This window comes from Engystomops pustulosus, chromosome 8 (assembly GCF_040894005.1).
Source record: "Engystomops pustulosus chromosome 8, aEngPut4.maternal, whole genome shotgun sequence".
Lineage (NCBI taxonomy): Eukaryota > Metazoa > Chordata > Amphibia > Anura > Leptodactylidae > Engystomops > Engystomops pustulosus.
The window spans coordinates 79,455,997-79,472,995 of record NC_092418.1 but is presented as its reverse complement, the minus strand read 5'-3'; the positions used below and the strand labels follow the sequence as shown (position 1 = coordinate 79,472,995).

Genomic DNA, 16,999 nt, shown 5'->3' with positions numbered 1-16,999 from the left:
TCCGTAACTATCCATAACTTTGTATCCAGGTGATTTTGTGATGGTAAAATTCTAAATGTCATTGTTTCTTTCCAAATTTCACTTGTACATTGCTTAGGCTTCATTTCATAGGAACCTTCTTAAAACACAGAGGAAAGCTTCTTGATGGAGTGGCCTGGATAATGGTAGTATTGCTAGAATTGTGTACTCTAGATACTGGCAAGGGGCATATTTAAATATTACAAAACCCATCACTTCTCTGATTGTCCTGCAAAATGGTCAGTTCTGCCAGGGAAAGGAAATTTAGATCAATGTGATCGGTCCATGATCCGGCCAGAAAAAATACTCGAGGCCAGTCCATGGCATGTCGGAAGGTCTATGAAATCTAACCATGCATGGTCCACACCATGCATGCGCACACATAACACACAAAGTTTTAGACGTGGTTTAGAATTGCAGTATCACTATTGAAGGCAATCGTAAATGTGTTTGGACCTGCATTTCTGAAAGCACCCTCCATCAAATTAGTTGAATGGTGAATACATTACGGGAGCTAGTCACTATCTGACAAATTTCAAGACTTGGTATGGAGCAGAGTCTACTCTAGGATTTGTGGCCATATATGAATACAGTGAGAGTACTCACAGGCTGGGTTAAAGAACCATGGGGGATCTGAAATAATAGTAAAAGAGGTGTAAAAAACATTTAAAAAATATCAAAAATTTAAATCAGCCCCTTTTCTCTAAAACACATAAAAAAATTCTAAAAAATCATTAACATGTCTGGTGCCTGAATGCGGCGGTTTTTCCGAATCCGTCTGGTTTTTTTACGGAACACCCCCGATTTCCGTTGCGTGCATGCCGGCGCCAATGCGCCACAATCCGATTGTGTGCGCCAAAATCCCGGGGCAATTCAGGGAAAATCGGCGCAAATCGGAAATATTTGTATAATCCGTCGTAAAAACGTGAACCGGGCCCTTAGTAAATGACCCCCAATGTATACAACAAGCCCTCATACAGTTCTGTACATGGGGATATCAATAAGGTTTGGCTTGGGAAGGAGGGAAATGTAAAACTCTGAGTTTTAGGGTTTTTCAGGTTGTTGTATATTAATTTTTTTATATGTTCCCTATACATCTGTAAAGCTATAGAAGTGGCCATAATAATTCCAGATCGTCATGTCAGGAGCAGAATTTACAAGTCTCATTCCACTTACTGTATATCCAGTCGAGCAGTTGCAGTTGCCATATGCGGGGGTCTGGTTGCCGGTATAGTTCCATGACCCCAAGCTGTTTTCAGCCAAGCATTGCCTACAAGCAGGGAAACAGATGTAACACATCATTCTCTAAGCTGTTACATACAGTATCACTATGACCCTTTAAAAGTGGTAAATTATGTTTTATTATTTCAGCATTTTCTGTTTTATTAAAGGGGTTTTCCAACGAAAGAAAATTCTCACATCTGAATCCCCTAGTGATGTTAACACAATAAAGATCATTTTAACCCCTTACTTTACAATGTTACTCAGTGTTATTGCTGTTTTAGCTCCTTTCACTCGCTAGTCTGGCCAGTGTAATATTCAAGGGTGTGAGCGGAGCCTCTCTAAGCAAACACTTTATGACCCATCTAGTTTGGTGGGGTGACAATGTGGTGACATTATCAGAAAGATCAGAGATGCATGATGCCTATTACACAGAGACTGCAGACTGTTAGCCTGTGAGGTCTGCTACATCTCTCAGACATGTGCCTGCCTCCTCCTTCCCCCATATCACTTATCTCCTTGTAGCTTGTAGTTTGCAGCCTCTCTCTCTTCTCTCGGCTCTGTCCTGGCAGGATGGGATCAGTGAGTGTCTGTGAGCTCCATGCAAGGGGCGTAGCTACAGACAGAAACTCAGCAGCAGGATCTTATACAAAAATCCAAGATGGTCACCAAAGTCAAAAGTTACTGGGTCGTGTCTAAGGGAAACTGAAATTGTGTACAGCAGAACTGATAGAGACAATTTGGACTTGTATCTGTGAAATGCTGCATTTTTGTTAATAACAGTGAATTAGAGAATGTGTTATTTTGTTATCTTGAGTACATATAAGAAACTTGTCTTTGTGGGAATACCCCTTTGTTTAACCCCTTTAATGGCACATCACGAGTCAGCTTCAGGTGCATGGAGAGTGCTCTCGAGCTGAGCCCTCTCCATAGCCGGTAAGTCTTTGCTACATATCGCAGCAAAGACTTACCAGTAACAACAGCGATCGGTGTAATCATAGTAATAACATGGTGAGAAAAAGACATCAGTCCCTCAAGTCCAACCTATATAGTCCATCAAGTACTGTGCTTTTGTGCTTACCAGTTTTGGGCCATGCAGACATTGTCAATGCCAGGAAACAAATTCATTGCATTCATCAGGTCTTCACTTGTGTCATTAGAAATTCTGCAAAATGAATCAAAGTGTAATTATGAGAAAACATGAAAAATTTGCTGTCACAAACAGAGCGGCATATGAAGGCATCGAAGTAAAGGCTGTTCTGATGCTACTTTAAATGCTATAAATCATGGTGCACAGTATTAAAGGAAACCTACCACAGCACGACACATACTTTAGTTAGGCCCGGCGATCGTTAGTTTAGCTAAAAATTTTTTTTACTTACATATGAAAATAGCCCTCCGGTGCTACCTCTACGTCATCTTCGGAAGGGAGATGCCTTCCGATCTTTAATTATTCCTGCCTCCTTCATTGTAGCCATCCTCCTTCAGGTGCCGAGAGCCGTGACGTCACTAAGCTCTCGGCACCTATCGCGCATGCGCAGAAACTAGCTCTCACACACCCGGCCGGCGATAGGTGACGAGAGCTGGGTGACATCACGGCTCTTGGCACCTGAAGGAAGGAGGCGGGAATACTTGAAGGAGGCGGGAATAATTAAAGATCGGAAGGCATCTCCCTTCCGAAGATGACGTAGGGGTAGCACCGGAGGGCTATTTTCATATGTAAGTAAAACATTTTTTTAGCTAAACTAACGATCGCCGTGCCTAACTAAAGTATGTGCCGGCATCAGTATTAAATAGCCTACCAGGTGGTTTGCTCGCATGATTTTATCATGCGAGCAGTGGTAGGTTTCCTTTAAGCGCCTGTATTTGCATGCACTTTCTCTACACATATAACTATAATTCTAAATATGAGCCTCTGTACAGGTTACTCGCATGGTGCGTAGCTGTCATACATATATGGAAGTTACTCACTCAAAGGGTACGGCTTGTTCTGTGGTGCCATACATCTCAGGGGTCAATAAGAGCTCTGGATATTCTGCATATCCTATTGACAGTGATCCAAATCCCATAGCAGCAATGACAAATAATACAGGAAGCAGAATTTGAGAAATCAGACCCTTCCAATTCCTTTTGGAGTTGTGGAACCTCTTTATAAACATAGCCATGATCTTCTTGAGCAGGAGCTTGAAACCTTTGACATGTTCCATCTTGGTCAGTGGTTGATCTGTGCAAGTATTAATAGTAGAACAAACAAAGACTTGAATATGAAATACATTTTGTGGCCTGATGAAGATGCCAATGTAATATTGAAACCGATAACCCTAACAAATATTATATATTGTTTGAACAAATAAAGTTTAACAATATACTTACTATGGGGGTCTTTTTTGGTTATTCCAGGTTTTGGCCTTGTTAGATTTATCTAGAGGTTGATATATCAGGCATGTGTGTATGTTGTCTTTTTGTGCCTTTTTAAAAAAAGTTTCACAAAAGTCATAAATTCTTTTGCAATACTCCAATTGCATCATTTTTATACATCCACTCCTGGATATTAAAGATTTAAAATTATTGTGCGTCTAAGTTTGTTAGGTAAGTGAAAAGTAGCAAATGTTGGTGCAAATATGCAAATGTGCTCAAAAAAGAAAATGACAGAAAATAACAGAAAATACTAAGATCAATGACCCCTATGTCTTCTGTTTTCTCTCGCAATCCTCTGATTTATGATTTCTTTGGTTTCCATTTGTATTGCTAATACAAATGAACAGTTGGTTCAAATGAGCAGACATGTGTTTTCAATCAGTAAAGGAGAGAATCTTTAGAGCTTCTGAGCTAATTCTGCTTTGTGGTCTATTACAATAGTTTTTCTAAAACATACCATCTCTATCAAAAAGATTGTATGAGTTTGTAGAGATTTCATCAATTACTATAACATCATCCTTGTTAGGGATAGGCATTGCTTTTGAAAATTGTTCATCTTCCTCATCCAGTCCATCAGTTAATTTTAGGAATACCTATAAGAAAGAAAATGCAAGTTCATTTTTGGTTATGTCTGTCCTGAGGACTTGTGTTCTTGTGATCTTAGCTTGTTTATCTGTCTTCCAACGTGTTCTGTCTACCCTGGTCCACCACTTGTATGGCATAACAAACAAACTGTGTCTGCCATGACCTTGGCTTATCTCCATCATGCCCATCATATGACATTTATTGACATATCTTGACCACTATGAGCAAATACTACTCCCAGAGATAGGAACCTGGTAGTGTATTTGCCTCTAAGTCTCAAATAATAAAGGGGTTAAAGGGTTAATCAATGACATTTAAATTGGACCCATTTAGAGATGAGCGAACATACTCGTCCGAGCTTGATGCTCGTTCGAGCATTAGCGTACTCGAAACTGCTCGTTGCTCGGACGAATATTTCGCCAGCTCGAGAAAATGGCATCTCCCGCCGTTTTGATTTTTGGCGACCAGAAACAGAGCCAATCACAAGCCAGGAGTGAGTGAGGCCCGCGCTGCTCGCATCATTCTCTGTCTGGATGCCGTTAGGGAGAGAGCTGCTGCTGCTGCAGGGATAGCGTTAGGGTGTTATATTAGCTTACTGTTAGGCAGGAGTGAGTCTACAACCCAACAGCCCTTGTTAGGGCTAGAATATTTTCTTTACTTGCGGCTGGCCTTGCTGGCACTAGTAGTGCAGCTAGTACCATATTGTGACGAATTTGCAGGGAGACTTGCGAACGTTCTATTTAGCTCTTGCAAGTCTCCCTGCAAATTCGTCACAATATGGTACTAGCTGCACTACTAGTGCCAGCAAGGCCAGCCACAAGCAAATAAAAAAAAATAAAAAAAATAAATAAATAAAAGTTAAAAAAAAATCGTCCGACTGTGCCTAATTCAATCAAACCCCTAATAAATTGTCCCACTTAGTGACACACATATCCATCTCAAACACCTAAGTGGGACAATTTATTAGGGGTTTGATTGAATTAGGCACAGTCGGACGATTTTTTTTTAACTTTTATTTATTTTTTTCAAAACTAAAAGTCATCACAGGCACAGCACAAAATCCAGTTGTGTGCTGTCAGTGTAGGTTAGAAACTAGCCATACAAGTACCCAACAGGCCTTCTCAGGGCTACAATAGCGTTATATATTTTATTTTTTTTTATTTGCTTGTGGCTGGCCTTGCTGGCACTAGTAGTGCAGCTAGTACCATATTGTGACGAATCTGCAGGGAGACTTGCGAACGTTCTATTTAGCTCTTAGTGACACACATATCCATCTCAAACACCTAAGTGGGACAATTTATTAGGGGTTTGATTGAATTAGGCACAGTCTGCCGATTTTTTTTTTCTTTTTCAAAACTGAAAGTCATCACAGGCGCAGCACAAAAATCCTGTTGTGTGCTGTCAGTGTAGGTTAGAAACTAGCCATAGAAATCATCATCATCTTCTGTGGTTGCTGTGTGATTTCTTGTGATCGTTTTGTTAAAAAAAAAAAACACAAAAAAACACCAACAATAGAAAAAGCACAAAAAACACACAAAAAAAATTTTTACAGTTTACACTTTAATTTTGAAAATGTTGAACCCGAGGGCTAGGGGTAGGGGTAAAGGACGAGGGTGTGGACGTCCAACTACTGCAGGGGTCAGAGGCCGTGGTCCTGGGCGGGGTGAGACACCACCTGCTGATGAGGGAGCAGGGGTTCATGTCTCAAGTTACTGGGACTCGTGATAGAGCACTGTTGAGGCCAGAACAGTTCGAACAGTTGATGTTGTGGATTGCGGACAATGCTTCTAGCCATTTGTCCACCAGTCAGTCTTCCACACAGTCCACCCATGTCATCGAAATTAGCACTCCTCCAGATCCTCCACCTCAGCCTCCTTCCCCCCAGTCTGCCCGCTCCCAGGAAAATTTGGCATTTGAACCGGCATACTCTGAGGAACTGTTTTCTGGACCCTTCCCAGAGTCACAAACCACTTGTCCGGTTGCTGCTGAGCTCTTTCCCGATGCCCAGGTTTTCCACCGGTCGCAGTCTGTGGGTGATGATGACATTGTTGACGTAGTGGAAGAAGTGTGTAAAGAGGTGTCGGACGATGAGGAGACACGGTTGTCAGACAGTGGTGAAGTTGTTGTCAGGGCAGAAAGTCCGAGGGGGGAGCAGACTGAGGGATCGGAGGATGATGAGGTGACAGACCCAAGCTGGGTTGATAGGCCGGGTGAACACAGTGCTTCTGAGAGGGAGGCGAGTCCTCGATGAGAACAGGTTGGAAGAGGCAGTGGTGGGGCCAGACGGAGAGGCAGGGCCAGAGCTGGTGCATCAGCACCAAATGTTTAACGTAGTGAAGCTCCCGTGGCGAGGGCTAGATTTTCGGAAGTCTGGAGGTTCTTTAAAGAGACACCGGATGACCGACGGACTGTGGTGTGCAACCTGTGCCACACCAGGATCAGCAGGGGTTCCACCCCTAACAGCTTAACCACCACCAGTATGCGCAGGCATATGAATGCTAAACAACCCACTCAATAGAACCAAGGCCGTTCACCTCTGGCCAGGCACACCACTGCTCCTTCCCCTGTGTTATCTGCTGCCTCTGCTAGTCAGCCCCCTGCCCAGGACCCCGGCCCAAACACCTCCCGTGCGAAAACCACACCTTCGCCTCCACGATCCTCCACAGCATCCACCAATGTCTCCATGCGCAAAATTCAGCTGTCTATACCCCAGACGCTGGAGTGCAAGAGGAAATACAGTGCAAGCCACCCACACGCCCAAACCCTCGATGTCCACATCACCAAATTACTCAGTCTGGAGATGCTGCCCTATAGGCTGTTAGAGACCGAGGCCTTTCGCAACCTCATGGCGGCGGCCGCCCCTTGGTATTCAGTCACCAGCCGCCACTACTTTTCCCGATGTGCCGTCCCAGCCCTGCACAAGCACGTGTCAGACAACATCACCCGTGCCCTGACCAACGCCGTTTCTGACAAGGTCCACCTGACCACGGACACGTGGATGAGTGCTGCCGGGCAGGGCCACTGTATGTCACTATATGTCACTGGCTGGGACCGAGTCTGACTCTGGGGCTGGTCATATACTGCCGACGCCAAGGATTGCGGGACCTACCTCGGTCCAGGTCTCTCAGGCCTACTATGCCTCCTCCCACCCCTCCTCCACCTCCTCCTCCGAATTACCATTCGTGGGCATGGCGCCATCATTCGGTAGCTCTAGGCACAGCAGCAGTGCCGTCGCTAAACGACAGCAGGTGGTGCTCAAACTGCTGAGCCTAGCCGATAAAAGGCACACTGCCCAGGAGCTATTACAGGGCATCACGGCACAGACTGATCTGTGGCTGGCACCGCTGAACCTGAAGCCAGGCATGGTTGTTTGTGACAATGGCAGTAACCTGGTGGCGGCTCTGCAACTCGGCAGACTGACACATGTGCCATGCCTGGCCCATGTGTTGAATCTCATAGTTCAGCGGTTCTTCAAGACATACCCCAATCTGTCTGATTTGCTAACGAAGGTGCGCCGCATCTGTGCGCATTTCAGGAAGTCCAGCACAGATGCTGCCACTCTCAGGGCAGCGCAGCGCCGCCTCCAACTGCCCGCTCACCGACTGTTGTGCAACGTGCCCACGAGGTGGAATTCAACATTAACCATGTTATCCAGAGTTTACCAGCAGCGCAGAGCGGTTGTAGACTGCCAGATGTCAACTTCCACCAGAACTGGTAATCAGGTCAGTCAGCTTCCTCAAGTCTACAATGAGGAGTGGACGTGGATGTCTGATATTTGTCAGGTGCTGAGTAACTTTGAGGAGTCAACACAAATGGTCAGTGGCGATGCCGCCATCATCAGCCTCACCATCGCGCTGATCTTTACAGATCAGCTGATCTTTACATAAAGATGGTGAGGGAGTACGTAGCTGACCATACCATCGTCCTAAATGATCACACAGCTCCCTACAACTACTGGGTTTCAAAGCTGACATGTGGCACGAACTGGCGCTGTACGCCTTGGAGGTTCGTGCCTGCCCTGCCGCTAGCGTGTTGTCTGAGCGGGTTTTCAGTGCAGCTGGTGACATCATCACCGATAAGCGTACACACCTGTCGACTGACAGCGCTGACAGGCTGACGCTTATCAAGATGAATAAAGCCTGGATTTCTCAGGATTTCCATTCTCCACCAGGTGAAAGAAGCTCAACCTGAATAATGTATGCACTCCTCCTCCTCATTTTCCTCCTTCTCCTCCTCTTTGTACACTAAAGCAGAGGAAACTGGCTATTTTTTGCCAGGGCCAACTGGCCCTAGCTATAGTACTCTATGTATTTAATTTTTCTGGAGGGCAACCTACCCGGTCCTCTGTTTTAAACAATTTTTGGGAGTGCCACCTACAGGTACTCTATGTATTTAATTTTTCTGGAGGACCACCTACCTGCTCCTTTAGTTTGAAAACTTTTTTGGACTGCCACATACAGGCACTATCCAAATTTAATTGTCTCCATGGCAGCCTCCACACATAGTCTTTTTAGCTGCCTCCACACGTTGTCTCCATTGCTACCTCCACACATCATCTCCATAGCTGCCTCCCAAAGTCGTCCATATAGCTACCTCCATACATCGTCCCCTTAGCAAACGAGCTGTGTCAGGCAGAATTTTGGGTTGTTTTCATGGCTTCCACATCAAACTTGTTAACTTTGTCGCCACCCTGCTGTGTTATCCACAAAATATACTGGCAAACTTTTATCATTTACCCATATTATTTCAGCTCTTCCCAAGATTAGGCAGCCTCAGAGGCATCCATGCATACTGCCCCTTCTGTCTCCTGTCCATTTTGCCTCCACGATCCTCAACAGCGTCCACCAATGTCTCCATGCACAACTTTCAACTGTCTATAGCCCAGATGCTGGAGCGCAAGAGTATATACAGCACATCATCCCCTTATCAAACGAGCTGTGTCAGGCAGAATTTTCAGGTGTTTCACCAGATACATAATGGAACTCGGCGCATCTGTTGCCGCCATGCTGGAGACCTGAAGTTGCAATCATAGCAGCGCACTATGGATGCCCCATACTGTCGCTCTTAATCATGGAACCATTTCCAAAAAAACAATTAAAAATAGAACCGCTATGCTATTCCATTATTCCTAGATGAAATAATCAAATGACTCCGCCTGCTTTGAAAAGTATAATTTTTTCAAAGTAAACGCTTCTGGCCCCCAGGCCCATTTTGGGTTGGGAGGAGCCGAGAGACAGGGGCTTGGACAGGCTAAAGCTCGCCTGGCAGCGGAACGCCAGCTCCATCCCAAGATTAGGCAGCCTCAGAGGCATCCATCTATGCATACTGCCCCTGCTGTTTCCTGTCCATTTCGCCTCCACGATCCTCCACAGCGTCCACCAATGTCTCCATGCGCAACTTTCAACTGTCTATACCCCAGACGCTGGAGTGCGAGAGAATATACAGCACATCATCCCCTTATCAAACGAGCTGTGTCAGGCAGAATTTTCAGTTGTTTCACCAGATACATAATGGAACTCGGCGCATCTGTCGCCGCCATGCTGGAGACCTGAAGCTGCAGTCATAGCAGCGCATTATGCATGCCCCATACTGTCGCTCTTAATCATGGAAGTCGTCTCCATGGCTGCCTTCACATGTCGTCCCCTTATCAAACGAGCTGTCATTTTTCATTTTTCGGGTGTTTCACCAGATACGTTATGGAACTTGGTCACTATGTTGCCACCATGCTGTGTTATCGACTAAATATACCGTAAGAAATCATTTCAACGCTTCTTGCTCACCTCCTTTGGTTCCTCTCTGCCGCCTTAACCAGGCAAAATACTGATACATACAGTGCTACATGTTATCCTCGTCAAAAGGAATTTTTTAAATTGGTTTGAAGCCTGAGTCCATTTGAGGTATGTCGCCATGCCACTCTATAGCCTGCCGCTGCTGCCGCTACCTCTGCATGCCGTCTTCTATAGTGTCAGGGTCAATTATTGGATGTTTTAGATGCTATCTAGCCTCATTCGGTCACTCTGTCATCGCCATGCTGTTGCCCATAATTTTGCCATAATGGTGCGATTAAGCAGCCTCAGAGGCATCCATGCATGCTGCCCCTGCTGTTTCCTGTCCATTTCCGTGGTGTTTCCATCATTTTCTAAGGTTTCCAGGTGTTTGGCCAAGCTTCCCTGTGCAGAGCCTTGGTCAACCTTGAAAAATGCTCGAGTCTCCCTTTGACTTCAATGGGGTTCGTTATTCGAGACGAGCACTCGAGCATCGGGAAAAGTTTGTCTCAAATAACGAGCACCCGAGCATTTTAGTGCTCGCTCATCTCTAATAATGTGCGCAGATTTTTAGGTCTTTCACTGTGCTCTTTAAATAATACCTCTACTTTATTCTTTGGTTCGGTACGATCAAGGTGATACCAAATTTATACAGCTTTTATTGCTTTTTAACACATTTTCAAAAGTTAAACGATGTATGAAAAAGAAAAAAAAAATTGCCATCTTCTGGCGTTAATCACTTTTTCATACTTGGGTGTACAGAGCTGTACACAATAAACATTTTTATATTTTGATAGATTGGGTATTTTGCCTATTGTGTCCTATTTTTACTGTTTATTACAATTTATATCAGTTCTAGGGAAAGGGGAGTGATTTGAACATTTAGGTTTTTTATTTTTTAATTATTTTTGAAAAAATTTGTAAACATTTTTTTTTACTATTTTTAGAGCTCTTGGGTATATAAACCCTAGATGGTCTGATCATATACTGCAATACTACTATGCCCAGTCGTGTTGTCTCAAGGAAGATAAACTAGTGCCGGAGGTGTCTGACATTGGCTTACTCCTCTCTTCCTATTCAGAATATAAGCATGCTAAGTGTCCATGTGTATGGTGCAAAAAGTGTTTTGTGAACATCTATGTAAACTGTACGGTCACCATCCACTTTTGACTTTTATTTAAGGTGGACTCCCTAGCAAATTCGGATGATCCGAAAGATAGGCCAGTCTGTCAACCACACATTAAGCTTACCTCTTCTATGGTGGTGTCAGAGATACCATAGCATCCAATTTTCAAATAATTCAGGTTGGTGTCCAGATCACGGAGGAGTGAAAGGTAGGAAGCTGATATCTCTGCTGTGAATGGTGGAAGGACATAGACTAGTTCTCCTCCTACATCTTCCTTCAGTATTGCTTCTGGGATATGTGACTGGATTAAAGCGGTCACTTTTTCTGAATCGCAGACTGATTCATCCTTCTTATTAGGGAACTGAAAAAAGGAAAAGAAACATAGTATTATGTGTATAATACCTAAGGGAATTCTACAGAGACACAAAGAATTGCCCCTTCTGACTTACCAGACCAATCCTGATTGTACTGCTGACCCCAGAGCTTGAGGCAGTGAAGACACCAGCTACACCTACATAAGACTAGGGAGTATGGGGTTGGGTTTGCTGCAGCCCAGGGCAAATTTAAGTCTTTGCATTGAATCCCCAGCAATAATTTACATGATGTGAACCCAAAACTATTTGTACAACATTTTTTGTTGGGATTTGGCTAATGCATGCTATTCCTGCCTCAGGTAAGCTGCCAGAGATTTCAGTTCGGCTTACCCTCAGCATGTAGCATCTGTCCCTGGCCTAAGGGTGATTTAAACAAAACTTTGGGTTTAGAAAAATGGTTCAATCTATTAGCACATCTCAGTGTGTATGAAAATGGGGTAGGGAAAAGGGAACAACCCTTTAAAGCAGACTTACAATATGACAACAATAAATTTACTGTTGGCATCCACAACATATTTGGGTTAATTTACTAAGGGTCGCGGATCTCACTTTCGTTGGACTGTTTGTCTTTTTTGGGGATTGCACGGCTTGGACAGGTATTTAACAGGTGTCTAGGCTGGGATTGTGTTGCCTGCGATCAGATTTTGACGCAGCTGCGCTGACTTCCATGCGACACATATTGGGGGGGGGCGGGCCGTCAGACGAACTGACTGATTCGGACTGAGCATGGGATTTATTGTCGGACAATGCACTTTCGGTGAACTCCAGCGGCTGTGCAAGTATTTGAGCACTATTACCCTTGTATTTCACAATTATATAGATGTTTCCTTTCCTACCATGCTTCTTGGTCAGACATATGTAGATATGTGGGATGAGATAACTAGCTTTTCAGAAGAATATACACTCACCGGCCACTTTATTAGGTACATCTTTCCAACTGCTCGTTAACACTTAATTTCTAATCAGCCAATCACATGGCGGCAACTCAGTGCATTTAGGCATGTAGACATGGTCAAGACAATCTCCTGCAGTTCAAACCGAGCATCAGTATGGGGAAGAAAGGTGATTTGAGTGCCTTTGAACGTGGCATGGTTGTTGGTGCCAGAAGGGCTGGTCTGAGTATTTCAGAAACTGCTAATCTACTGGGATTTTCACGCACAACCATCTCTAGGGTTTACAGAGAATGGTCCGAAAAAGAAAAAACATCCAGTGAGCGGCAGTTCTGTGGGCAGAAATGCCTTGTTGATGCCAGAAGTCAAAGGAGAATGGGCAGACTGGTTCGAGCTGATAGAAAGGCAACAGTGACTCAAATCGCCACCCATTACAACCAATGAAGGCAGAAGAGCATCTCTGAACGTACAGTACGTCGAACTTTGAGGCAGATGGGCTACAGCAGCAGAAGACCACACCGGGTGCCACTCCTTTCAGCTAAGAACAGGAAACTGAGGCTACAATTTGCACAAGCTCATCGAAATTGGACAGTAGAAGAAAAACGTTGCCGAGTCTCGATTTCTGCTGCGACATTCGGATGGTAGGGTCAGAATTTGGTAGAATTTCAACAACATGAAAGCATGGATCCATCCTGCCTTGTATCAACGGTTCAGCCTGGTGGTGGTGGTGTCATGGTGTGGGGAATATTTTCTTGGCACTCTTTGGGCCCCTTGGTACCAATTGAGCATCGTTGCAACGCCACAGCCTACCTAAGTATTGTTGCTGACCATGTCCATCCTTTTATTACCATAATGTACCCAACATCTGATGGCTACTTTCAGCAGGATAATGTGCCATGTCATAAAGCTGGAATCATCTCAGACTGGTTTCTTGAACATGACAATGAGTTCACTGTACTCAAATGGCCTCCACAGTCACCAGATCTCAATCCAATAGAGCATCTTTGGGATGTGGTGGAACGGGAGATTCGCATCATGGATGTGCAGCCAACAAATCTGCGGCAACTGTGTGATGCCATCATGTCAATATGGACCAAAATCTCTGAGGAATGCTTCCAGCACCTTGTTGAATCTATGCCACAAAGAATTGAGGCAGTTCTGAAGGCAAAAGGGGGTCCAACCCGTTACATGGTGTACCTAATAAAGTGGCCGTTGAGTGTAAATTTGTGATAATCATATTTGATACACTAAATGTGGCCACGTGATGCCAGTCTGGAATTCGGTAAGCACATGACAATGTTTTTAAATTAAGGTTTCTTACAAATGTTTGCCCTTAGGCTTCATGTACTCATCTGCATGAGCAGACGTGTACCGTGAGCCGCAAGCCGGGTGAAATGGGAAGAGGTGAGTCCACTTTCCATAGGAAGCTGAACAGCCACGGCTCAAATCAGTGCAGGAATAGGACCAGCCCTATCTATTGAGGGTGCAGCCACACGGTTCTGATACAGTGTGTTGAGACACAATGGGGAAGATTCATTCTGAATCTCCCCATCCCTGGTGGTTTCACCGATCTGCCTGCCACTATGTGTGTGTCGGAAGGGAAACCAGCTGGGAAGCGAGCAGAGCAGGTGGAGAGCGGTTCAGGGCGTGTATGCCTGGCCCATCACATTTACTATAGTCTCGGACAGAAAACTGTCTGAGACTATAGCAACAGATTACCCAGTTATGATTTGGTCTAAAGAAATGGCAGAATTTTAAAACTGCCATTCTAAACGCCAGTCTTAATGAATTTCCCCCAATGTGCAATGCACGTCTGTGGCAGCAGTGAGCTAGCTACCATCTTTGTGGTTAGCTCATGGCCACTACTAGTGGACATATACATCTTGCCTTAAACTATTTTAAGCTAACATACTTAAGTACTATTGCCACATTTGTATCTATTCCCTCCCCTGCTGTCAATGCCCAAACGGCTCTGGATGCCTCCAGAGCCTAATATTGGCCCTAAAAAGTAATATAAATGCCATTTGTGCCATCGCTAACAACTTTGCCCTATCAGACTTCATTTTGTTGTGAAAACAGGTTTCATTTAAAGAGTTTGGTCTGTTTATTCAAGGTTATCCTGATAGCAGGGAAGTGCAGAATGGATACAAATGAGATTATTAATTGGTTTGCAAAACCCTTGCATTTAGCATACAGTTTCCGAGTCTCAGTTGTTGGGTTTCCATGGAAAAAGAGCAGCATGTCTGTGTCTAATTGTTTGGCCTTGTATATCTCCAGTGCCTTCATTAATGTATGGTCTCCGCATTCAATCACAAAATTCTTTTATGCATAGGCTGATGGGGCTATGAAAGTAAAGCCAGAATCTGCTACTAGTCCTGGCGCCACTTATCATAGTTTTATGCATGCGCGATGCATCATTATTCTGCCTTTGCTTTTATATCATGGCCTTGTGATCAAGTCATGTCTAGATTGTGAATTAGAACTTCACATTTTAAGTCAACCCAATAAGATGCATCAGTCCTGGTATTTTAAGACCAGAGCAGAATTAATTTGTTTGGTAACTTTTGTTCTCAGAGTTTGTGCTGAGTTTGGGAAGAAGAAGACAGCAGAAACGAATCATTGTTAACTCTTTGGTTGTAATGTTTTCCATAAAAAACCTCTTCATCTGATTTTATTTAGAAATCGTCTCACTAATATGTATAGGCCACTCTGTCGTAATGACTGCTCTGACTTGTATTGAATTGATGAGCTGCAATCAGATGAAGGAAGGAATAATGAATAATGAATGGGATGAGAAAGTGCCTTAGTTATCTCATTTGTTCTTACTAAGCCGCACTCATGTTTGATACTTAAAAGCGCCTCCCTACTGATCGGGAAGCCAAACGGATATCTGCAAATACTATATAAATATTAAGGATCCAATCACATGGGTAAACCCATGATGGATATGGCTGATGCATATTGTAAACTATCCTCATGACTAAGAATATGTCTGTTTTATGTACATTCCCTTTACTACAGAGTAGAACAGCGCAGGAGACAATTGCGCTATTCAGTAGTGAAAGGCACTGAACAGTATGCATCCATATGTAAATATAGTTTATCTGTATGCTAATGATATGACCAAAGTGCTGTGAGGGATAAGGGGTAGATATTTTGATAAGCAAAGTGCAATATTCTACTATATTTATGAGGGAAAACTTTTTAATGTAGAATATGACTTAAGGGGTTGACCCAAATGTTAAAGTTATCCTCTATCCAGCAATAACAAGAGCAAAGATCCCTTACCCAAATTTCTATGGAACAGTAGGTCAAGCAATACACTGCCACACTCCATAACAGGACCCCTGCTATTCTGATCGGTGGAGGGGTCTAAACATGAATAATTTTTTTACAATCCATTTTGATCATGTGCTGTATATGTAGATATTTTATCAAAGGAATCCAGACAATTTTTCCTATTCTTTCAATTTGCCATTAGAATAGCATAACATCAATTCAGCAAAGAAAACATTTCCCACATGTCCACACTTTATTTAGTTAATAAATAAGAACACCCAACTTACAGAAGACCCCTAGTTAGAAATGGACCTCTGGATGTTGGTAATTACTGTACTTTATCCCAAGGCTACTATAAACAGTTATAGCAGTTATCGAAGGTGTCTGTAATGAAGCTTTGTAGTTAATCCTGGTTCTTATGACAATCCAACATTTTTACAATTCAATTGTCACATAGAGACCAAAAACAATTTTGACTGGGGTTACAATCATGAAGTATACAGTTCTGGCTTAAATACAAACTCAACTTAAGAACAAACCTACAGAACCTATCTGGGACATTACCCGGGGACTGCCTGTATATAAGTCTCATTTTAATATTTGAAGATTCAATGAGGACTGGTTATGTTCCACAGGACTGGCGCATAGCAAATGTGGTACCAATATACAAAAAAGGATCAAATAGCGATCCTGGAAACTACAGACCCGTGAGCCTAACTTCTGTGGTGGGGAAAATATTTGAGGGGTTTGTTAGAGATGCTATCCTGGAGTATCTCACTGTGCACAACCTTATAACCCAGCGTCAGCATGGGTTTATGAGAGATCGGTCCTGTCAGACTAATCTGATTGGTTTCTACGAGGAGGTAAGTTCAAGACTGGATCTGGGGGACGCTGTGGATGTTGTATATCTGGACTTTTCAAAGGCATTTGACACCGTGCCACATAAAAGGTTGGTATATAAAATGAGACTGCTGGGAATAGGAGAAAATCTGTGTATTTGGGTAAGTAATTGGCTTAGTGATAGAAAACAGAGGGTCGTCATTAATGGCACATTCTCAGATTGGGTTGACGTTACCAGTGGAGTGCCACAGGGGTCAGTATTGGGGCCACTTCTTTTTAATATTTTTATTAATGACCTTGTAGTGGGTTTACACAGTCAAGTTTCAATATTTGCAGATGATACTAAGCTGTGTAAAGTAATAAATACTGAGGTCGATAGTTTAGCATTACAGAGGGATTTATGGAAGCTTGAGGAGTGGGCAGAGAAATGGTTGATGAGGTTTAATGTAGATAAATGTAAAGTTATGCACTTGGGCCATGGAA

At 43.6% G+C, this 16,999-nt stretch overlaps 1 protein-coding gene across 1 annotated transcript in view; it reads right to left on the bottom strand.

Moving 5' to 3' along the window:
- LOC140075450 (glucosylceramide transporter ABCA12-like) overlaps positions 1-16,999 on the bottom strand; it is a 68,446-nt gene that overhangs the window by 30,652 nt on the left and 20,795 nt on the right. Inside the window, exons 11-15 of the mRNA XM_072121389.1 lie at positions 11,258-11,494; positions 4,115-4,250; positions 3,211-3,463; positions 2,321-2,404; positions 1,195-1,288 (exon numbers count right to left, since the gene is read on the bottom strand). Of these exons, the coding sequence (XP_071977490.1) occupies positions 1,195-1,288; positions 2,321-2,404; positions 3,211-3,463; positions 4,115-4,250; positions 11,258-11,494 (804 nt within the window). The remainder of the gene's footprint in view (positions 1-1,194; positions 1,289-2,320; positions 2,405-3,210; positions 3,464-4,114; positions 4,251-11,257; positions 11,495-16,999) is intronic.